General features: G+C 42.4%; 1 protein-coding gene across 1 annotated transcript in view; it reads right to left on the bottom strand.

Moving 5' to 3' along the window:
- The window catches only part of LOC132397415 (spondin-1-like), a 327,855-nt gene that overhangs the window by 50,083 nt on the left and 252,464 nt on the right, over nt 1–25,308 (bottom strand). The window contains exon 7 of the mRNA XM_059976155.1: nt 16,943–17,007. Coding sequence (XP_059832138.1) covers nt 16,943–17,007 — 65 coding nt within the window. The remainder of the gene's footprint in view (nt 1–16,942; nt 17,008–25,308) is intronic.

The following is a 25,308-nucleotide window of genomic DNA, read 5'->3' as shown; positions in this document are numbered from 1 at the left end:
ATAAGAAATTTAAATAAAAGCAGAAAGTTCTGGAGATGCTTAAGTAGCAAGTTTTAAGAGAGGAAGAGATTTAATGTTACAGGTCAATAGTCCTCAGGGGAGGTTTGGCATCATTGAAAGATTTGGCATTGAGTGGAGAGAACTTTTAAGTGGGCGAATCATTTAATGAATCCAGGGTAGTGGAGCACGTGAGAGTGTGATCTGGACTCAGCAATTCAGATTCAGATTCATTTATTTATCACATGTACATTGGGGTGGTGCGGCTGAGCTACATCTCTACCAAAGGATACGATAGGCTCTCCTTCCCTCTGCTCGCCTGCAGTTTTTGCATGATTTTTAGTCTATTCAATATACATATACTGTAATTGATTGACTTATTTATTTATTTTTACTTTTTTTTCCTTCTATATTATGTGTTGCATCGAACTGCCGCTGCTAAGTTAACAAATTTCACGACGCAAGTTGCCGATTATAAACCTGATTCTGATCAGGGTCACGTGAATCCATGGGAGCAGGTGGTGAATGGTCACATGAGCAGCTGGCACACATGACAGTTCCTGGTTATGCAACCACTGATTCCAGGCAGACAATCCCTGAAGAGTATTGATAATGGGTGGGGTGGGGGGAGTCACCCATCTCGTAAAGACGTTATCCAGAAGAAAGCAATATCAAACCACTTCTGTAGAAACAAACTCAGAACTTTGCCATTTGATTTTTGGGCTGAACGGCTCCTATATCTTATGGTCTAATTACTGGACACTGAACAGACTAAGAAATTATATTTGATTTTCATATTTTTAATGAACACAATTAAAGCTTTCAGCACCCAGCCAGACTTGAGAAGGAAGTGTTGAAAATCCAATCAAAGCAGAGCAGTTCTTGGTTTTCACTTCAAGGCTCTGGTTAGGCAGTTTTGTCAGCTGATTTGTTTTTGAGGAATGTTCTGTGCAGAGTGTTTCTGCATTGCATTACAATAAAAATAATAGAATCAGATTATAGAGTCACAGAGAAATACTGGCCCTCTCGTCCTGACAAAATCCTTGTAAATCTTTTTTTCCAGTTTAACTACGTCTTTACTATAACAGAGAGACTAGAACTGTACATGGTATTCTAAGTGTGTGTGCAGTTTTTCAATTATTCTATTATAGTTCTTAATGCCCGCAAGTAAATGAATCTTAGGTTGTATATGGAGGTATATATGTACTTTGATAAGAAATTTACTTTGAACTTTGTAGTGCAGTCTCACAATTTATTGACACAACTGCAACACAATGGTTACAAAGTGGGCACCGCTAGTGTGATTGTATTACGGCTTGGGGCAATAGAGTTCAGATATCAATTTCAGCGCTGTCTGTAAGGATTCCGTATGTTCTCCCCGTGACTATGTGGGTTTCCTCCAAGTGCTCTGGTTTCCCCCCACAGTCCGAAGACTGTTAATTGATCATTGCAAATTGTACCCTTATTAGGCTAGGGTTAAATCAAGGGCAGTGCAGCTTATTAGGCCAAAAGGGCCTGTTCCAAGCTGTCTGTCTAAATAAAAATAAAAATAATGTCCCACCTCCTATACTTCCACCATGACTGATAAAATCCCATTTCACCTTGTATAAGCATCAAAATCAGACTGATTTTTTTCTTCCTTCACTGAAGAACGGCAATAAGCTTTGTGTTCAGGGCTGTTGAAGAAAAATGTTTTATAACTTTGGATAACAAAGTTTTACTTTCTGAATACTTTTGGGTATAACATGGATTTTGGGTTGCTAATCATGAAAATCACCATGAAATTTCCCTATCATGCACCAATTTTTTTGAAATCACCTATTTATTATTTCAATTCATAATTCAAGTCATGCTTTTTTGTTGCTCCACAAGTGAAACAGGTCACCAATGACAGGCATTTCGAAGAATTTCCAGTGGGACTGGAGAAGATTGCATGGAAGGCATTCAAGGATGTTATTGAAAATTTTCTTGGCAACTACAGAGCACTGAACTACATGCAGCTGCTTGACAACATGCTGCAAGCATACAAAACCATGAAGTGCAATGTGTCAGTAAAGACTCCTTCTCTGCATTCCCAGTTAGACTTCCCTGCAAATGTTGACAGTGACGAGCATGGCACAAGGTTTCTCCAGCACATTGCAATGCTGGAGAAATGATATCAGGGCAAATGGAATCCATCAATGCTGGCTGATTATTGTTGGACACTTACGCGAGAATCCTCAGACACTGAGTACAAATGAAGATCATAACAAAACATTTTTAGTTTATTTGAACTATTGCAAAGCATCAGCATTGTTATGCAATTCAACCCATTATATTCAATAAAAGTTAATTTCCTGTTTCCCCTAATTCCTACATGATACAAGTAGTCTGAAATTATATTTGCATTCAGCTACAAGTAGTCTATCATGAAAAAGACAAATTCTGAGGGAGCAACACTTTCAAAAAAATTGTTGTCTAATGCAATCACTTACAGGTTTAAAAATGCCTAGAAGATATTATTACAGTGACCATTCTGAGTGTATTTATGAGTTACTATTGTCGTCTGATAAGGCTTCACGTAAAAATTCTCTTGTGGAGGTTTTCCCTTAGAACACACGTCTTATGAAAGGTTTAGGGAACCCTTCGGAATGAAGGAGGGTAAGAAGTGGCTTAATAGGGGTATACAGGATGATCAGAGGCAGATCAAATGGATAGCCAGAGACATTTGTTCCCAGGGAGGAAGTGGTAAATATAAAGGGGCATCATTTTAGGTGTTTGGATGAAAGTATAGAGGGATGTCAGAGTTAGTATTTTTACACATGGCATGGTGGGTGTGTGGAACGCGCTGCCAGGATGGTGGTAAAGGCAGATACTTTATGGACATTGACGAGACTCTTACATAGACACATGGGTGAAAGAAAGGCGAAGCTACAGTGTGTGGGAGGGAAAGACTGATCTTAGAGTAGGTTAAAAGATTAGCAGGCCAAAGGACCTGTTCTGAGCAGCACACTTAAAATGCAGGTCAGGCAGCATCCTTCCTTTCCTGCCCTGATGAAGGGTCTAGGTCTGAAACATTGACTGTTGATTCCCTTCCAAAGGTACTGCCTGGCCTGCTTAGTTCCTCCAGGAGTTTGTGTGTGTTGCTCCGGATTTTCAGCATCCGCAGGATCTCTTATGTTTACAACATGCTTTGCTGCCCTCTGTTCTGGATTCTATGTTCTATGAACTTTTAGAATTCACTTGAACAGCATTTTGCCATTCAAAGTTCAAAATCCTGGGAATTGATGTAATAGGACACCATCCAGAGAGAAAGGATGCTGTGAGGAAATAATGGAGTTTGATAAAAAAAAAATATTGAACATAGAACAGAATATCACAGCACAGGCCTTTCAGCCCACAATGTTGTGCCAGCCAATACAGACCTATTTCATGATCAGTCTAGCACCCCCATATAGACCTCCATTTGTCTTTTATTCAAGCATCTATCCAACAATCTCTTAAATGTCTCAAATGCATCTACTTCTACCACCACCCCTGGCAGGATGCTTCACACATCTACCGCTGTCCATGTTAGAAACCTTCCTCTGATATCTCCCCCTGAACTCTTCTCCTTAACTCTTCACCTTAAAATTACGCTGCCTGTTACTAGCCATTTCCGTCCTGGAAAGAAAAGACACTGGCTGTTCGCTCTTACGTTAATGGCATTCATTTCACTACACAAATCCAGTTTTAGATACTGCTGACTGCGTCCCCAAATCCATTTAATGCATAATTCTATTGAGTTAATTTTGCATGTTGAAGAAAGTCAGATTAGCCTTTGCCAAGCCTTCCTCGTAATAAGAGTCTTACATCTGTGCATCCTCCACCATTTTTCCCACTGACCCCCTCCTGAAAGATTTTGCTACAATTCCTACTTTTACAGAGGAAACCTGCCTTTGACCCTTTAAGGAAAGAACAGCAATAATCCAAAAATTTAAAAGGTTAGATTCGTTCAGCAGTCTCCAACTCATTATTCAGTCTACCCTGTACCGAGACTGTGCGAGGTAAAAAATAGCTTTAAAAATACTGCTGCCTTTAGGACTGACTTGAGCTAACAGAATTAGCACTCCATAGTGTATTTTTATTGTATTTTAATCTGAATTTAACTCCTTGGGTTCTGGAGGGAAATGGGTTTATTTTGTCCATACAGAGTTCTAGTAGGTAAGTCCAGCTCTGATGTTGACTGTCAGGAGGGACAACTCACTGTTGTTGATCTGTTGGTGAAGAAGGCTTTTGGTAAAAGTAACGGATATAGCCCATCACAGCTAAAGCGCCCCCCCCCCCCCCATTGAGCACATCCACTGGAAGCATTGTCACAGGAATGAAGTATCCATTATCAGGGACCCCCACCATCCAGCCCATGCTCTCTTCTCACTGCCCCCGTCAGGAAGGAGGTACAGGAGCCTCAGGGCCCACAGCACCAGGTCCAGGAACAGTTATTACCCTACAACCATCAGGCTCCTGAACCATCATTGATAACTTCATTCATTTCAACACTCAACTGGTTTCTACAACATAAGGACTCACTTTCAAGAATTCTACAACTCATATTCTTTATAATTATTGTTTATTTATTTATAATTTTTTCTCCCTTTTCCTATTCACAGTTTGTTTTTCTTTTGCATATTGTATTTGTTGTGTGTATTTCATTGATTTGATTGAGTTTCTTTGTACTTATAAGAAAATGAATGTCAGAGTTGTTTATGGTGACATGTACATACTTGTACATAAATTTACTTTGAACTTTGGACATCAGTCAAGGCATAAGAATAGAAGTTGTACAAGATGTTGGTGAGGCCATATTTTGAGTATTATGAGCAGCACACACAGGTCAGACAGCATCTATGGAGAGGAATGAACAGTCAATGTTTCAGCCCAAGACTCTTCGTCAGGACTGGAAATAAAGGGGGAAGAAGCTAGAATAAGAAGGTGGGGAAGAATCTTTTCTTTCATATTGTTCATACAGGTCAATTCATCACAGAAGTGTCATAAGGTAGTTGAAAGGAAACAATAAGAATGCAGAATAAAGTCACAGAGAAAGGGCAGTGAAGACAGACAATAAGTTGCAAAGCCCAGGTGAAGTTGATTGGGAGTTCAAGAGTCTATCGTATCATATTCGGAGAACATTCTAGAGTCTTATAACAGCGGGACAGAAGCCTGGTGTTACATGCAATCAGATTTTTGTATCTACCACCCTCTGGGAGAGGGGAAAGAGAGAGTGTCTGGTGTGGCTGGGGATTTTGATTATGTTGGCTGCATAACTGAAGCAGTGGGAAATGTGGACAGAGTCCATGGAGGGGAGGTTGGCTTCTGTGACCTGGAGACAGGTAGCAGAGGGTTCCATCTGGGCTGACTTCCTGGTAATGTTCCGAGGGTATGTCCGTGCACGGGTAGTTGTGGAGAAAGCAAATGCTGCATCCAGTGTAATATAAATGGTATTTTGAGACTACTGGGCACAGCGGGAGATAAATACTATCCTCAATGAGCATGGGAATGTGTTAGTCATGGTTTGTCTGCTTTTTGTTTGTGATGTGATGGTACAACAGTACTGTTGTGGTTTGAGTTTGTAATAAATATATTTTAAAAATAGGACAGATGTTAAATTGACCTGTAGTCTCTATCTCTGCTTCTCTCCCATTTTAAATTAAGGAGTCCTGATGATGGGTCTAGGTCTGAAATATCGACTGTTTACTCTTTTCCATAAATGCTGCCTGCCCTGCTGAGTTCATCCAGCATGTTGTGTGTGTTGCTCTGGATTTCCAGCATCTGCAGTTTTTCTTGTGTTAAGGAGTGACATTTGTTGTTTTCCAACTTAATGAATTCCTTCCCAAACTGAGGGAATCTTGGAAAACTGATGAAAGCAACATATCTCACTGACCTCTTCCAGACACTTGGATAAGATCCACGTCTCCCAGAGAGAAACACCAACAACTGCACACTGAGGATGTCACCTTGACTGGTGATGAGATGTTTGCAAGCTAATTGCCAAGCTCGGCAATCACCGCAACATCAAATGTATCTTTATCTTACTCTCTAACTATTCCTTACGCCTTATTAATCCTTTAGCTTTTTTTTTATGTTCTCCCGAATTTTCTGACCTGCATCATTTTTCTTCAACATTGCTGCAATCTTTAACTCTTTTACTTAATTGAGAATGACAGGACTTTGTTTTGGAGTATTTCCCTTTCATTAGAGAGTACCTTAGCTAAAAAATCCCTGTAAATGTCCATTGCTAGACCGTGACAGAAAAATCACTCATTTGCTAGCTCTGCTTTTAAGCCCTCATTATTTTGATTATTTAAGTTTAAATTGCCAGCCTTCAACACATTCTTCTCTCCTTCAAACTGTATGTAAAATTCAATTACATTCCGAGCATGCTATCTGGGGCTAGGTGAGGCCATTCAGCCCAACGTGACCATGCAGATTGAACTTCAAAGTAAATTCATTAGCAAAGTACATATACGTCACCATATACAACCCTCAGCTTCATTTTCTTGTGGGCATGCTCAGTAAATCCATAACAGTATGGAATCAATGAAAAAGCACACCAAACTGGATGTTCAACCAGAGTGCAAAAGGCAACAAACTGTTCAAGTATAAACATAAATAAATAAAAACAATAACTATCTTAAGATGCGACAATGTGTCCCTGGAAGTGAGTCCACTGGTTGTGGGAACGTTTCAATGATGGCGAAAGTGAAGCGGAGTGAAGTTATCCCCTCTGGTTCAAGAGCCTGATGGTTGAGGGGCAGTAACTGTTTCTGAATCTGGTGGGGTGAGTCCTGAGGCTCCTGTACCTTCTTCCTGATGGCAGCAGCATAAAGATAGCATGAAGTGGATGGTGGGGAGTGCTTGATGATGGATGCTGCTTTCTTGCAACAATGCTTTGTGGAGATGTGCTCAATGGTGGGGTGGGGTTTACCATATGCATTACTTTGTGCCTGTCACTGAAAAGGATTGTATCTTTCTATTGCTTATTTAAGAGTCTCTCTAATTCCTTCTTAAATGTAGGGATTGATTCCACCACCTGCTCTCGCAGCACATTCTAGACATCAGAGACATTGTGATCATGATCTTCCTATCACCCACCAACTCTTATCCAACTTTTCTCCAAACCTTCGAACACTGGCTATCTCTCCACTTCCTCTCCTGTTCTGATGAAGCAACTTGACCTGAAACACCAATTGTCCATTTCCCTCCACAAATGCTGTGACAAGATGATGCATCTTGACTACAACTAGAGTTCATGGGTTAGGGGTGAAAGGTGAACTGTTTAAGAGGAATATGAGGGGAACTTCTTCAGTCAGAGGGTTGGAATAGTGTGGAATGAGCTGCCAGTGTAAGTGGTGGATGCTGGCTTGAGTTCAATATTTAAGCAGAGGGGAGCAAAAGATGGTGCCAAAGGGCGACTTTTCCTAGCCCATCAGTGGAACAGATAAACTTTTTTCTTATAGTGTCTCTATTTTCCTTTTCAATGTGGCTGGGGCCCCATCAGAGTCGGTAATCTACAGCTGCATCAAACTGTGGTTCTTCGCAGTGGTGTGTTCCCGTTCTTGGAGCTCGCCAATTGGCCGCATTTTCCATATCTCTAGGAATGGCTTGGAAGCCAGAGCCTTCATGCTGCGGTCTTGTATGGTCCTGTGGATAAGATTTCTCACTAGTGTCGCAAACTGAAGCATTGAGACTGAGGCTACAGCTGTCAGAGGCCTCAGCACTTGGGTGATTGTGTTCTTTCTCCCTCTCTCTCTCTCTCTCTCTTTCTCGTTGGCAAGTGAGAGTAGTGACTGTTTGTCTCCCCTCCCGCTGTGGAAGGAGTGATCTCTCTCCCTGTTGTTGGTGAGAGTAAAGAGCCTGTGGAATGTCAAACTGTTGAGATTAATAGTAATTTTTGGTTGACTGTAGACTTTGGGGCATTGCTGTTGCTAGCATGGAGTGCTGATGCTGAAAGAAGTGGTGGGAAGGGGATGGGGGAGGTTTGCTTCATACTGGTGTTTACGAGTGAGAGGAGGCCAAGGGGCTTTGGAGTTCTAACGATTTTCTGTCATTCATTATTTGTTTTTTTTCTACTGTTTCGTGGAAGTCTGCAAAGAGTGAGAATTTCAGGTTGTATACTAAGTGGAACTATGGAACCATTGAGATTTGGATAGGTACATGGATATGATGGGTGGTGGGGTGGAGGAGGTGTAAAGTGCTTCTTCCCTTCGCTAGCCTGCAGGTTACCCTTGGGCAAGGTGTATCACCTGCTTAGTACTGCCGATCAGGGTCACATGAAACCACAGGAGCAGGTGGTGGATGGTTGTATGAGCAGCTGATTATGTGACCACTGACGCCGGGCAGACAATCTCTGAAGAGTATTGATAATGTCTGAGGTCACCTGTCTTGTAAAGACACTGCCCAGAAGAAGGCAATGGCAAAACACTTCTGCAGAAAAATTTACCAAGAACAATCGTGGCCACGGAAAGATCATGATCACCACAGCATAGGACATGGCACATGATGATGATATGGATGGGAGAGGTATGGAGGGCTGTGCTCTGGGTACAGGTCACTGGGGCTAGGAATATTCATAGTTCAGCACAGACCAGATGGGCCAAAGGCCTGTTTCTGTATTGTCGTGTTCTATGACTTTATGACTCTATGCAAGCGGTGATATATGACGACATTTTGCAGGTGATTTTTTGACCTGCTAAATTTTTCCTTCTCTTTTGTCTGTTGCTCCAGACTTGCAGATTTTGCCGTCTCTTGTGCCTCAATGCCTACGGTACACTCATAACATCATTAAAGGGCCATCCCACCCCGGACACAGTTCAATCTCCAGCCATCTGGTAGGAGATACAGAAACATCTTAGCCAAGATAGTAAGACTGAAAAACAACTTCTTTCGGAGGGCTGTTGTGCAGCTGAATAATTCTACAGCCCAGTTTGCCAATAGCCTTTGAGTATTATGGACTACCAAAGTCACTTGTTACATGTAAATACGGGAATTTTTTTAATTAAGTCATACTGCATGCATTGTAAATATCTGTTTTGCACAGACTGGAGTAGCATCACAATCCCGTTGTCTTGAGCAATGACAATAAAGTTCTATTCCATTCTATAAGTGTGATGTTATCACATTGTTCAGCACCACTGCAGCCTATTCTCTGATGCCCTGTAATTCACTACTGTAAGAACCTATTCTGATTCCTGCTACTCTTTCAAAATATATTCTTGAAATTAAAAGAAAGCAATCCTGAAAACAGTCTGTGAGCTTCTCCTCTGGGCTTCCTTCGCCTGACTGATTTTTCCAATCTAAATGTAGATTAAAATCTATCATGATTACCGCCATTCCTTGTTGACAAAATCCCATTACTTCTTCTCTTATTTTCTTTCCTGTGTGTTTATTGTTAGGGGACTGTAAACCACTCAACATTTTATCTTTATTGCTTCTTCATCCCACCAAAAACACTTCTGCAGCTTGTTGGGCATCCCTCTTAGTCATTCAAAGACCTTCAATGCTTTCCAGTTCTCAAATGATAAGATCTGAAATGAAAAGTTCGGCACATTAACGTGGGCCGAAGGGACTGCACTGTGCTGTACTATCTTACGTTCTGTTCTGAATCAGCCACAATTGAATAGCTGAGCAGCTATGATGGGCCAAATGGACTGATTTTGCTCCTATGACTTGTGTGGAGAAAGACCAGAATAAAAGAGAGCTGATATTATCAGTCAGGAAACAGCAGCTGGAATTTCTTGGATGGGAGTAGGCAGTTTTAAATGGCTTGGCTTGGGCAGGATGGGCTGAAGGGCCTGTTCCTGTGCTGTACTTTTCTATGACTCTGTGACAGCGCATGATGCTCATGAGTTACATCATGGGATGGATGGGCAAATGGTTTGAAGAGCTTATTAGAACTTCTCAGGTTAAAGACAGATGGAAGACTGTGATTACCCATGTCATACGACACAGCACATAATGATGATGGTGGCAATGACTTATGTCTCATGGTCTTTATCCTTTGCCAGTCTCATATCCCATGTGACTGCTTTCAGATTTGGCCTATTTGTATCAGCCCTCGCAATCCTCCTGCAGTCCCCCATTGGTGTTCCATTTCTCGACCATCCCCCTCTCCCTCCTGGGTCAAGCAGAATGTGAAAATGGTGGGGAATGAGAGGCCAGTAAGTTGTACCATCTATTATTTACAAAGAGCTGGAGACAATATGCAAACAGAAAATAACAAATCGTTTGGGAAAGATGAGTATAATCAGACCCAACCATTGTGCTTGACAAGTTTGCGTTAAATCTGAGAGATGTGACAGGGAGAGTTGATTTAGATGTTGTGCATTTAGATTTCCAAAAGGACATGTAACAATATGTCACATAAGAAGTTGGTACATAAATAAGCAATTCAAAGTGCTACATCTCCCTTTCATCTCCTCCCTCACCTCCACCCAGGTGCCCAACCAGTCCTTTCAGGTGAGGCAACACTTCACCTGTGAATCTGCAAGGTTCATCCAGTGTTCCCAATGCATCTCCTTGGCACTGGGGAGACATTTTGTAAATTGGAGCACTGCTTCATCGAGCACATCCACTCCATCCACCAAAAGCAGAATATTCCTGAGGTCAAACATTTTAGTTCTGATTCCCATTCCAGTTCCAACATGTTAGTCAATGGCCTGCTCTTGTGCCAAGGTGAGGCCACCCTCAGGGGAGAAGCAACACTTTATATTCTGTTTGGGTAGCCTCCAAGCTAATAGCATGAATATCAATTTTTTTCCTTCCAGAATTTTTTCCCTCCCTCTCCCTTCTTTTACTCCCCACTCAAGCCTTTTACCTCTTATCACCTGCTTAACACTTTACTTGAGTCCCTTCCTCTTTCTCTTTCTCCTACGCTCCACTCTCTTCTCCTATCAGATTCCGTCTTCTCCAGCCCTTTACCTTTTCCACCCACCTGGCTTCATCTATCACCCTCTAGCTATCCTCCTTCCCCTCCCCCCCACCTTTCTATTCTGACACCTTCTCCATTCCTTTTCAGTCCTGAAGAGGGGTTTTGGCCAAAAATGTCAATTGTTCATTCATTTCCATAGATTCTGTCTGACCTGCTGAGTTTCTCCAGCATTTTGTGCGTGTTGTTGAATGGTGGGACAGAATTTGGAGATATAGTGTGGAACAGGCCCTTCTGGCTCAATGAGCTGTACCACACAGCATCATCATCATTATGTGCCATTTTGTATGACGTGGGCAATCATGGTCTCTCCATGACCATGATTGTTCTAGGCAAATTTTTCTACAGAAGTGAGTTGCCATTGCCTTCTGCTGGACAGTGTCTTTACAAGGTGGGTGTTCCCATCCAGTATCAAAACTCCTCAGGGATTGTCTGCCTGGGGTCAGTGGTCACAAAACCAGGACTTGTGATATGCACCAGCTGTTTATACAACCACCCACCACCTGCTCCCCTGACTTCACTTGACCCTGATCGAGGGGCTAAGCAGGAGCTACACCTTGTCCAAGGATGACTTGCAGGCTAGCAGATGAAGGAGTGCTTTGCATGACTTTTGTAGAGATATATCTCCACCATGCCACCTAAGCACCACCCAGCTACCCATCTGCTTAACTGTAGCCTAATCACAGGACAATTTACAATAGCTAATTAACCTGTTAACTGGTGTGACTTTGGAGTGTGGGAGGAAGCTGGAGCACTTCGATAAAGCCTATTGATCAAGGGGAGAACATACAAATTCCTTACAGATGGGGCTGGAATTGAACTTTAAACTCCAACATCCTGAACTGTAACAGTGTCATGTTAATTGTGCCCTCTCTTGTCCATTCCTGCAAGGTGGCTTTTCAACCTCATTCCTTTGGAGAAAATTTTTATTCTTCACAATGGACTCTACTCTGAGTTTATCCTTACTTTATCCCTTCATTATTTCAGAAGAAGAGTTTTGAAAAGGACTTCTTTCCATCACTAAAAACCATGCAGGTGCATTCTGAAAATTAGCTTCAAAGCCCAGCACAATTTGCACTCAGTGGCTACTTTATGAGGTACTTCCTGTACCTAATATAGTGACCACCGACTGTACATTCATGGTCTTCTGCTGCTGTAGCCCATCTAGTTTAATGTTCAACATGTTTTGTATTCAGCAATGCACTTCTACACACCACTAATGTAACACTTGGCTGCTTGAGATACTGGCACCTTAATGTCAGCTTGAGCCAGTCTGGCCATTCTCCTCAAAGTTCAAAGTAGATTTGGTATCAAAGCGTTATACAGCCTTGAGATTCACCTCCTACCAGGGAGCCACGAAGCAAAGAAACCCAAAAGAACGCATAAAAAAGATCATTGAACACCCAACGTGCAGAGAAAAAAAACAAATCATGCAAACAATGACTGCAAGTAAATAGCATTCTGAAATAAGCTCTGACCTCTCTCATTAAAAAAGCATTTTCTCCATAGAACTGCCACTCACTGCATTTTGTTTTTGTTTTTTGAACTATTGTCTGTGAACTCCAGAGACTGTTGTGTGTAAAAATCCCAGGAAATCAACACTTTCTGAGATACTCAAACCACCCCATCTGGCACCAACAATCATTCCACAGTCAGTCATTTAGATCACATTTAGAAACATAGAAAACCTACAACGCAATACAGGCCCTTCGGCCCACAAAGTTGTGCCGAACATGTCCTTACCTTAGAGCTACCTAGGGTTACCCATTGCCCTCTATTTTTCTAAACTCCATGTACCTATCCAGCAGTCTCTTAAAAGACCCTATTGTATCCACCTCCACCACTGTCACAGGCAGCCCATTCCATGCACTCACCACTCTCTGTAAAAAAAAAACTTACCCCGGACGTCTGTACCTACTTCCAACTACCTTAAAACTGTGCCCTCTTGTATTAGCCACTTCAGCCCTGGGAAAAAGCCTCTGACAATCCACACGATCAATACCTCTTATCATCTTGTACACCTCTATCAGGTCACCTCTTATCCTCTATTGCTCCAAAGAGAAAAGGCCGAGTTCACTCAACCTATTCTCATAAGGCATGCTCCCTAATCCAGGCAACATCCTTGTAAATCTCCTCTGCACCCTTTCTATAGTTTCCTGAGTGAAATTACCAGAACTGAGCACAGTACTCCAAGTGGGGTCTGACCAGTGTCCTATATAACTGTAACATTACCTCTCTACTCTTAAACTCAATCCCATGGTTGATGTAGACCAATGCACCATACGCCTTCTTAACCCCAGAGTCAACCTGCACAGCAGCTTTGAGTGTCCTATGGATTCAGACCCCAAGATCCCTCTGATCCTCCACACTGCCAAGAGTCTTACCATTAATACTATATTCTGCTGTCATATTTGACCTACCAAAATGAACGACCTCACACTTATCTGGGTTAAGCTCCATCTGCCACTTCTCAGCCCAGTTTTGCATCCTATCAATGTCCCGCTATAACCTCTGACATCCCTCCACACTATCCACAGCAACCCCCCCCACCTTGGTGTCATCTGCAAATTTACTAACCCATTCCTCCACTTCCTCATCCAGGTCATTTATAAAAATCACGAAGAGAAAGGCTCCCAGAACAGATCATTGAGGCACACCACTGGTCACTGACCTCCGTGCAGACTATGACCCATCACAACCACTCTTTACCTTCAGTGGAGAAGCCAATTCTGTAACAACAAAATAAGGTCCCCTTGGATCCCATGCTACCTTACTTTCTCAATAATCCTTGCATGGGTCACCTTATCAAATGCCTTGCTGAAATCCATATGCACTACATCTACTGCTCTACCTTCATCAATGTGTTTAGTCACATCCTCAAAAAATTCAATCAGACACGTAAGGCATGACCTGCCCTTGACAAAGCCATGCTGACTATTCCTAATCGTATTATGTCTCTCCAAGTGTTCATAAAACCTGCCTCTCAGGATCTTCTCCATCAACTTACCAACCAAAGTAAGACTCACTGGTCTATAATTTCCTGGGCTATCCCTACTCCCTTTCCTGAATAAGGGAACATCATCTGCAACCCTTCTATCCTCCAGAACCTCTCCCGTCACTGATGATGTAAAAATCATCGCCAGAGGCTCAGCAATTTCCTCCCTTGCCTCCCACAGTAGCCTGGGGTACATCTCATCCGGTCCAGGAAATTTATCCAACTTATCCAATTTCTTCCCCATTCTGATGTTTGATCTGAATAACAACTGAACCTTGTGACTATGTCTGCATGCTTCTGTGTAATGAATTGCTGCCACATGATAGGCTGATTAGATATTACATTGACAAGTAGGTGCACAGCTGTAGCTGATAAAGTGGCCTTTAAGTATATATACTTTAAGGACTGACACTTGGAATGATTGTTTTTTATGAAGGAAGTCAAACACAATAGAATACAGGAAATAGGACAAACATAACAGAATTACCTTCTTCAATTCCTTGCTTAGGATATAAATATTGAATGCTCGAACCTTCAGCATCACCCAAGTGCACTCTCAAAGGTTGGAGAGACCAATTTTTATCAGTTTAGTCATGGGATGTGGTCATCACGAGGAAGACAAGTTTCTATTGTTCACCTCTAACAGTTTCTACACTGACCAGCCCACTGAGAGAGGGTCCCAGATCTGTAGGGCCACGGTCTCCTCTTCTGCAATGATGAGTCCACTCTCAGGTTAGAGGAGCAACATTTCATCTTCTATCGGGTAGCCTCCAACCTGATAGCATGAACGTCAATTTCTCTAACATCCGGTAATTTTTTTCACCAATTCCTTTCCTCTTCTTCAATTCCACACTCTGGCTGCTTACGCCTTCTCTTAGACTCAGGAGGTACTGCAGGTGCTGGAAATCTAGAGCAATACAAACGTTGTGCAGGAGGAGCTCAGCAGATTGGCCAGCATCTATGGATGGGAATAAACTGTTGATGTTTCAGGCCGAGACCCTTCATCTGGACCACATGCCAATTACCTTCCCTTGGTGCCTTTCCTCCTTCCCTTTCTCCCATGGTTGACTCATCTCTTTTATCAGATTCCTTCTTCTTCAGCATTTTACCTTTTCCACCTATCCCCTCCTAGCTTCTTACTTTATCCCCCTGTCTCTTCACCTGAACTCCTTCCCTTCCCCCTATCTTCTTGCTGTGCCATTGTCTCTCTTCCTTTCCATCTTGATGAAGGGTCTCAGTCCAAACCATCAACTGTTTATTCATTTTCATAGATGCTGCCTGACTTGCCGAATTCCTCCAACATTTTGTTGAATTTCCAACATCTGCAGAGTCCCTTGTGTTTTCGAGTATTAGTTACTTCTTTCTCCACGGATGCTGCCTGACTTGCTGAGTATTTCCAGCATTTTCTGCATTTACTTCAGGTTTCCAACATTTACATTTATAAACTCATAGAGTCATAGAGCACTGAAGTGCAGAAACAAACCATTTGACCCATCTAGTTCGTGCTGGCTTCATGTTCTGTCTAGTCCCATTGACCCACACCATGACATACCCCTCCCGTCCATGTACTTATCCAAACTCCTCTTAAATGTTATATTTTAACCCGTATCCACCACTTCTGCTTGCAGCTCCTTCCACAATCCGCACCCTCTGAGTAAAGTTCCTCCTCAGGTTTCTCTTAAATATTTCATCTTTAACCCTAAACCTATGACCTCTAGTTCTACTCTACTCAACCTCAGTGGAAAAATCCTGTTTCCATTTGCCCTATCTATACTCCCCATAATTTTGTTTACCTCTATCAAATCTCACTTCATTCTTCTGGGCTCCAAGGAATAAAGTGCGTAACCTATTTACTCTTTCCGCATAACTTAGGTCCTGAAGCCCCAGCAAGATCCGTGTAAATTTCTTTGTAGTCTTTCAGTCTTATTGATATCTTTCCTATAGGTAAGCAATCAAAACTGCGTACAGTACTCCAAGTTCAGCCTGGACAATGTCTTACACAACTTCAACATCCTAACGCATCCATGAAGTGCTGAGCAAAGCAGTCGAGGAAAAACTGGATAAGGATCACAAAATCCCTTCTCTGAAGGACATTAGTGAATCAGATTGGTTTCTCTACTGACACTTGTTGGTCAATGAGACCTTAAGATATAGAAACAGAATTAGCCCATTGAGCCTGTTCCACCATTCAATCACGGCTGATTTGTTACCCCTCTCAACCCCATTCTCCAGTTTTCTCCTCCTAACCTTTGATGTCCTTACTAATCACGAGTATATCAACCTCTGCTATTGATGGAGGTTTTGAATCCACAGATTAGGGCAATGAATTCCAGAGATTCACTACACTCTGGCTAAAGAAATTCCTCCTCATCTCTGTTCTAAGGGAACATACTTCTACTCTGAGGCTCTCCACATTTGGAAACATCCTTACCATGTCCACTTCATCAAGACCTTTCAATATTCGATAGCTTTCAACGAGATAGCCTTCATCCTTCTAAATTTCAGTGAATACAGGCTCAGAGCCCTGGAACACACATTAACCCTTTAACTCAGAGGATAATTCTGGTAAACCTTCTCCAGATCTTCTCCAATGGCAATACATCCTTTCTTAGATCTGAGGCCCAGAACTGCTCACAATATTGAAATCCGGTCTGACCAATGCTTTACAAAGCCTCAGCATTATGTTGTGGTTTTATATTCCAGTCCTCTCAGAATTAATGCTAACATTGCATTTACTTTCCTTACAAATCACTTCTGAGATTAGCTTCTGAAATCCAGATAAACGAAATACCTGGATTGCAATTCCCCATTTGCTGTTATGAACATGACTTTAGATTATAATTTCTGGATTCTGGATTATGGGAATCAATACACAGTACAAACACAACTCACAAACTTTGTCTCTGTGGAGCAGAGCACTAAAAACTGTGCCAGAGATTTTCTATGGTTACTAACACCAGAACCTATTGTATCTGATCAGAATGCCAGCTGAAAGAACTCTTACTTACACATTCAGGGGTTGCCAAGCAGGCCATTGTGCTTTTGCCTTGATGACGGTCAACACGCTATCCCCCTGAAAAAGCAAAAAATAAAGTGTCAATGTTTACCTAGTCATTAAAGTTGCAACAAATGTGTGAGAGGGATCGAGAGAGAGCTCTGAGACTGGTGGCTCTTGATCTTAATGTCTCTGCATTTACCACACAAGATGTCTGTCCCTCTGTTAATGTCCTACCCTCTGTTTGCCCAATCAGCATGTCCTTCTCCATTATGGACAAGCCCTATATCTTTTTGCCTATTCCAGTGTTCCTGGGAATAGCAAGTTTCATCATCTTCACCCTCCAAATAATGCTGTGGAATTCTTTATTGTTTCCAGAATTCCCGTATGGGCTCCTCCACATTGGTGAGAATTGTTACAAACTGGGGGCACTGCTTCATTGAGCATCTCTGCTCCGTCTGCCAAAAGTGGAACTTCCCATGGCACAACATTTTAATTCCTATTCCCATTCCTGTTCCGACATGTTGGTCCATGGCCTCCTCCCATGCCAAGATGAGGCCACCCTCAGGGTGGACGAGCAGCACCTTATATTTCTGTTTGGGTACCCTCCAATCTGATAGCATGAATATTGATTTCTCCTTAGAGTAAAAAAGATTCCCTTCACCTCCACTCTTCTATTCTCCACTCTGATCTTTTACATCTTCTTCCTTGCCTATCACCTCCCACTAGGTCCCTTCCTCTTTTCTCCTATGGTCTACTCTCCTCTCCTATCAGATTCCTTCCTCTCCAGCCCTTTATTTTTCCAACCCACCTAGCTATCCTTCCCTTCCCCCCCCACCCCGAATCTTTTTTTATTCTGGCATCTTCCAACTTACTTTCCAGTCCTGAAGAAGGGTCTCAGCCCAAAATGTTGACCATTTACTAATTTGCACCAATGCGCCCTGATTTGCTGAGTTCCTCCAGCATTTTGTGTGTTGCTGTGGAATTCCTTGGTGGATTAACTTGCAACTCAAGATCTATGAAGGTGGTTGTGTCAAAGCTAGAACCCCAAAGAAGCTAGTTCACATCTCACCATGGCAACTAGAAAATTTCAGTCCAATAAATAAGATTTTGTGGTCATGATAAGCATCTTACTGGTGTGAAGAATATTTAAACCTCTTCAACATTGACATGACTTGAAGAGACATTGCAGTGGAGCAGCAAATCATAAACACAAGTGATTCTGCAAATTCTGAGAAACCCACACGAAATGCTGGAGGAACTCTGCAGATCAGGTACTCTTTCCTGAAGAAGTTTAAATTTTCCCTTCGACAGAGATTCCTGACGAAGGGTCTTCTGTTTATTCCTCTCCAGAGATGCTGCCTAACCTGCTCAGTTCCTCTAGCATTTTGTGCGTGCCTCATTAAATTTCTGCAGATATGTTCTCTTCTAACTACTGCCAACAAGAAGGAAGTACGGAAGCCTTAGGTCCCACACCACCAAGTTCACGAACAGTTATTACCCTTGGACCACCAGGCTCCTGAACCAGTGTGGATATTTTCACTCACCTCAGCACTGACCTGATTCCACAACCTATGAACTCACTTTCAAGTCTCTACAACTCATGTTCTCAGTGTTACTTATCACTTATTTATTCATTATTATTAGTTGTTTTTATTTTTGTATTTGCACATTTTTTCTTCTTTTGCACATTGATTGTTTTTCTTTGAGTGTAGTTTATCACTGATTCTATTGTATTATTTTGTTCTACTGTGAATGCCCACAAGAAAATGAATCTCTGGGTAGTATATGGTGACATATACCGTATGCACTTTGATAATAAATTTACTTTGAATGCCGAACTTCAGTCCTTCTAGAAGATGCTGTCGAACTCTTTGCTGGATTAATTTGCAACTCAGGTGCCATGAAAGGAGTTGTGTCTGCACTGATGCCTCAGAAGCACAAGTTCAAATCCCAACACAGCAACGGCGAAATTACAGTCCAGTAAGTAAGATTATGTGGTGATGATAAACACAAAGCTATCTTACAGTTGTAGGGATTCATTTGTTCAAGAAAAAAATGTTCAAAATAGAGATCTTCCTCATAACAGATCTACAGGTTTGTGACTGACATTCAACTGCTCATTTAATTTGTGCAGTGTGGGACGAGCTGCCAGTGAAAATGGTGGATGTGACTTCAGTGTCAATGTTTAAGAGAAGTTTGGAAAGGTATATGGATGGGAGGTGTATGGAGGGCTATGGTCTGGGTAAATGTCAATGCGACTGAGCATTTTAAATATTTGGGCATGGACTGGATGAGTCAACGAGCCTGCTTCTGTGCTGTAGTTTTCTATGACTATGTCTCTAAAATAGTCCTACAAGCAACTTGATTGTTTCAAAATGCAATAATCATAATCACAAGGATAGAACAAAAATTGACCAAGGCATTAGATCTGGTGACTGGGAATAAGATGGCAATCCAGTTAACTCTGCAATCTCCTTAAAAACAAAATTGTAGATGCTGGAATCTGAAATAAAGACTGGTAAATGCAAATAGTGCTCAGCATTCACAGATGGATTGACTTGAAGACGTTTTATCAAAAGCACTTACTGAGTTTTATTAAACCTTTTGTTTATCATAGGCCATTCTGTAACTAAGGATACGGACCCAATTTGTATGTTAAAGAATCTCATAAATTAGTTCCAAGTATCTAGCTGTATTTGCAAGCTCAAGCAGATTCAGAAACAGCTCAGATTTCAGCGGCACAGTACTGTAGCAGTTAGCGTCGGCCATCTGTGATCAGGATTGAATTCCCGCTGCTGTCTGTAAGGAGTTTGTACGTTCTCCCCGTGGGTTTCCACCAGGTGCTCTGGTTTCTTCCCACCTTCCAAAGATGCACAGGATAGTGTTAGTAAGTTGTGGATATGCTAGAGGCCAGAGTGGCAAGAGGCAAGAGGCCTGTAGAGGCAAGATGACACTTGCAACTGCCCCAGCACATATTTGGATTATGTTCGTCGCTGATACATACATTATATGTTTTGATGTATTGAGGTTCCTGTGACAAATAAAATTACTCTTTACTCTAAAACATGAGAACATATGCAGATGTTGAAAAACCAAAGCAACACACAGGTCTGTCAATATCTATGGAAATGAATAAATAGTCGACGTTTCGGGCCGAGACCCTTCCTGAACATGCTGCCTGACCTGCTGAGTTCCTCCACCATTTTCTGTGTGTAAACTTTAATCTAGATGGAAGGGTGTAAGGGATGGAATTTTACATTGTTCCAATCAGGGGAGTTCTGAATTAGACAATTAACTGCATGACCTGGAAGCTTTTTACACAGGAAGTGGTAGGTGCTTGGAATGCGCTGCCAGGGTTGATGGTAGAGATAGATGCATTAAGGACATTTAACAGACTCTTAGATAGACACATGGATGATAGAAAAATGGAGGGTTCTATGGAAAGGAAGGGGTGGATTGAAGTTAAAATGTTGGCACAATATTGTGGGCCGAAGGGACTGAGCCATGCTGTAAACTTCTATATTCTATGTTCCTTGTTTTATGTTCTGCATCATCATCGTCATCAATATGTGCCATGTCATATGATGTAGGTGATCATGGTCTTTCCATCACCATGATTGTTCTTGGCAAATTTTTCTACAGAAGTGGTTTGCCATTGCCTTCTTCTGGCCAGTGTCTTTCCAATCAATACTCTTCAGAGATTGTCTGCCTGGTGTCAGTGGTCGCGTAACCAAGACTTTGATTTGAACCAGTTGCTCATTTGACTATCCACTACCTGCTCCCATGGCTTCACGTGACCCTGATTGGGGGCTAAACAGCTGCTACACCTTACCCAAGGGTGACCTGCAGGCTAGCAGAGGGAAGAAACACATTGCACCAAGATGCAACTCTGCCCTGCCACCCAATGTTCTGTGTATCCCCTGCTATTTTTGAACAGTCCCTTTGTACAATGTGGACTCTTAACCTCGTTATGACCTTGCACCTTAGGGTCTGCCCACACTACACTATCACTGAAACTATAACTTTATTCTGTATTCTGTCATTGATTTCTCTGCTGCTTCCTCAGTGCACTGTGTAATGAATTGATCTGTATGGATGGCACAGAAAACAAAGATTTTCACTCTGCCTCAGTACGTCACAATCATAAAACAATTTACCAGATTGCTGGTGCGCAACCAGCTACAGTAATGCAGTATGACATCTGTAACTGCCCATAGGATCAAACTCATGACAGGAAACCAGATGGATAATGGCAAATTAGCGTAGCCACCAGCGCAACACTTTACAGGACCAACAATCGATGATTAGGGCTCAATTCCCCCTTGGGTCCTCTCCTCCTTCCCTTTCTCCTATGGTCCATTCTGCTCTCCTGTCAGATTCTTTATCTTCTCCAGCCCTCGACCTTTCCCACCCCACTGGCTTCACAAGTCACTTTCCGGCTAGCCTCCTTCCCCTCCCACAACCTCTTTATTTTGCCATCTTCACCCTTCCTTAGTACTGAAGAAGAGTCTTGGACCAAAACATTGACTATCTATTTATTTCCATAGGTGCTGCCTGACCTGCTGAGTTTCTCCAGCATTTTGTGTCTGTTGCTCAAGACTTAAGGGGAACCTGAGGGGCAGCTTTTCCACACTGAGGATGGCGGGTGCTGTATATTTCAGTAATGCTTGAGTAATATTGTAAATATTGTTTGATTAAGTATGCTTGTTCATTTAAATAAATCAGTATGGGTCATATGTAAAAATATGTCCTGATGATACATTACCACATGATAGATGCATGCCTCACTTAAAGTAAACACAAAGTTAGACTTGCATTTTGGACTCCCATCTTTTCCTTTTAAAGTTTTGGAGTAACAAAACGCATTAGTGGAAAGAGGTTCCAGAAGAAGTGATCGAGGTTTGAATTAATAAACATTACAATATTTAAAAGACATTTGGGTAGAAACATGCATAAAAGATAGAGCACAGATTCCCAACCTGGGGTCCGCTGACCTCTTGCTTAATGGTATTGGTCTATGGCAGGAAAAACCCTTTATATGGGCATATGGGCATAATACAGGGAAATGGGACTAAAATAGTCCTGATGAAGGCCCAGAACATCGACTGTCTACTCCTTTCCATAGGTGTTTGAATGCTGTTCATAGACTTCAGTTCAGCATTCAACACAATCGTCCCTCAGAAACTGATTGAAAAGCTGAGCCTACTGGGCCTGAACACCTCCCTCTGCAACTGGATCCTTCCTGACTGAGAGACCTCAGTCAGTCCGGATCAGAGGCAGCATCTCCAACACCATCACAATGAGCACGGGGGCTCCCCAGCGCTGTGTGCTCAGTCCACTGCTGTTCACTCTGCTGACCCACGACTGTGCTGCAACACTCAGCTCGAACCATATCATCAAGTTCACTGATGACATGACCATGGTGGGTCTCATCAGCAAGAATGACGAGTCAGCTTACAGAGAGGAGGTGCAGTGGATACGGACTGGTGCAGAGCCAACAGCCTGTCTCTGAATGTGAACAAAACAAGAGATGGTTGTTGGCTTCAGGAGGGCACGGAGTGACCACTCCCTGCTGAACATCGATGGCTCCTCAGTAGAGATCATTAAGAGCACCAAATTTCTTGGTGTTCGCCTGGCAGAGAATCTCACCTGGTCCCTCAACACCAGCTCCATCGCAAAGAAAGCCCAGCAACGTCTCTACTTTCTGCGAAGGCTGAGGGAAGTCCATCTCCCACCCCCATCCTCATCACATTCTACAGGGATTGTATTGAGAGCATCCTGAGCAGCTGCATCACTGCCTGGTTCGGAAATTGCACCATCTCGGATCACAAGACCCTGCAGCAGATAGTGAGGTCAGCTGAGAAGATCATCGGGGGCTCTCTTCCGGCCATTACGGACATTTACACTACATGCTGCATCTGCAAAGCAAGCAGCATTATGAAGGACCCCACGCACCCCTCATAGAAACTCTTCTCCTTCCTGCCATCTGGGAAAAGGCACCAAAGCATTCTGGCTGGCCCGACCAGACTATGTAACAGTTTCTTCCCCCAAGCTATCAGACTCCTCAATACCCAGAGCTTAGACTGATACCTTACTGCCATATTGTCCTGTTTATTATTTCTTGTAATGTCTGCACTGTTTTGTGCACTTTATGCAGTCCTGGGTAGGTCTGTAGTCTAGTGTAGTTTTTTTCCCTGTGTTGTTTTTTATGTAGTTCGGTCAAGTTTTTGTACTGTGTCATGTAACAACATGGTCCTGAAAAAACGTTGTCTCATTTTTACTATGTACTGTACCAGCAGTTATGGTCGAAATTACAATAAAAGTGACTTGACTTGACTACTGCGTATGTTGCAAATGGGACTAGGACAGATTGACATCTCAGACAGCTTGGACTAGCTGGGCCAAATGGCCTTTTTCTATACTGTTGCTCTCTCTCTAGATTTCCATGTTTAAGGCCTTTGAACCCACATTGTGAAAGGTCACACGTAAAATCTACGGCTGTGTCCTCAGAGCCATCCAATAACTTTTCTGGTGATGAATCAGTGATGCAAAAAATTTACGCTTGGGCCTGAGGAGCTAATGCAATAGTTCCACAAGTCACAGTGCATTTGGTTAGGGCTGGGCTTCCCAACCTGAGATCCATGAATCCCTGGGTTAATGTAAGGCTCCATGGTATAAAAAAGGTTGGGAATCTTTGCTCTAAGACAACTTGCAACTGGGTTGCAATCATCAGCCTTGATTAAGTGCTTTGTATGTCACTGTACAATCTTAATATTGTTTCATCGCCAGAGAGCTCTTCCTAATGAACTTATCGTGAACTAGATCAGTTCTGTGATCTTTCTAGTGCAGAGCAATATCGTCATCTTCTGCATTCCTCTGATCTGAAAAAGCTGCAGAGGTTTGCAGTCTCAGGCAGCTCCATCATGGGCACTAGCCTCCCCTGCATCACCATCTTCAAAAGGCAGCTTCCAGGACATGCCCTCTTCCCATTACTACCATCAGGGAGGAGGTACACGAGCTTAAAGACACACACTCAACATTTTAGGAACAGCTTCTTCCCCTCCACCATCAGAGTTTTGAATGGACAATTACCCCATGAACATTACCTCACTATTTTTGCCCACTTTTTGCATTACTTACTTAATTTATTATATATTGTATACACACAGTATATTTCTTATTGTAACTTACTGTATATTTTATGTATTGCACTGTGCTGCTGCCACAAAACAACAAATTTCACGGCATATGTCATGGTAGTACATGGTGCTACTACAGCTCAGAGCATTTCCCAGTTCAATTCTGGCTCTGTTCTATAAGATGCTTCTATATGTCCTCACAGTGGAGTCCATGGGCTCTTCCTGTGTGCTCCGGTTTCCTCCCACAGTCCAAAAATGTACAGGTAGGATACTTGGTTATTGTAAATTGTCCTGTGATTACTTTAGGGTTAATCCGGGTTGTCAGGGTTGCTGGGGCAATGTGGCTCGAAGGGCTGGAAAGGCTGTAAAGGCCTACAACGGTTGTATCACTACATGAATAAATAATACCAGGGATATGAAGCTGGATTTTGATTCAGATAATAAGCAAAACTGTGAACTCACTTCCTCATCTAATTAAGGTAAGTAAAACATGTAACTTGAGACTCAGAATAGAAGGATGCCATTTTATAACAGAGATGAGGAGGAATTCCTTCAGTCAGTTAGTGAATCTGTAGAATTCATTGCCACAGGCGGCTGTGGAGGCCAGGTAATTGGATATATTTAAAGTGGAGGTTGATAGGTTCTTGATTAGTAAGGGCATCAAAGATTATGGGGGAAGGCAGGAGAGTAGGGTTGAGAGGGATAATAAATCAGCTATGGTGGAATGGCGGAGCAGACTCGATGGGCTGAATAGCCTAATTCTGCTCTAATGCCTTATGATCTTACAGTCTTTATAGAGATCAGGGCAACAATAGGTACTTTACAGTTAAGGCTATTCCTTTAAAGTGTCAACACTGTGAATAATGTGCAAATCTACTAACAAAAGGATAATTTCTTCGGGTAATATTAGTGAAAGGTTAGGGTGAGGGTTTCACAACTGTGGGTCTGCAGTAACATAGATATATACTTGTGGGACTTCAAGTCTAAAACCTCATGCATAAAACAACAGGTGAGTGCTCCAGTGGGCTTCGAACCCATGCCCTTCCTACCAAGCGCTGAGAGTGTTGCCTGGCTACGGACATTAATACATCTCTAGAATCAGAACATAGAACAGCACAGTACAGGCCCTTCGGCCCATGATGTTGTACTCACCTATATAAGCTTATCTCATCGCCAGAGACTCAACAATCTCCTCTCTCACTTTCAACAAGAGCCTAGTGTATATCTCATCTGGTCC

This window comes from Hypanus sabinus, chromosome 7, assembly GCF_030144855.1.
Source record: "Hypanus sabinus isolate sHypSab1 chromosome 7, sHypSab1.hap1, whole genome shotgun sequence".
Classification (NCBI taxonomy): domain Eukaryota; kingdom Metazoa; phylum Chordata; class Chondrichthyes; order Myliobatiformes; family Dasyatidae; genus Hypanus; species Hypanus sabinus.
Note: the sequence above shows the minus strand (reverse complement) of the source record. Positions and strands in the feature narration are given on the sequence as shown.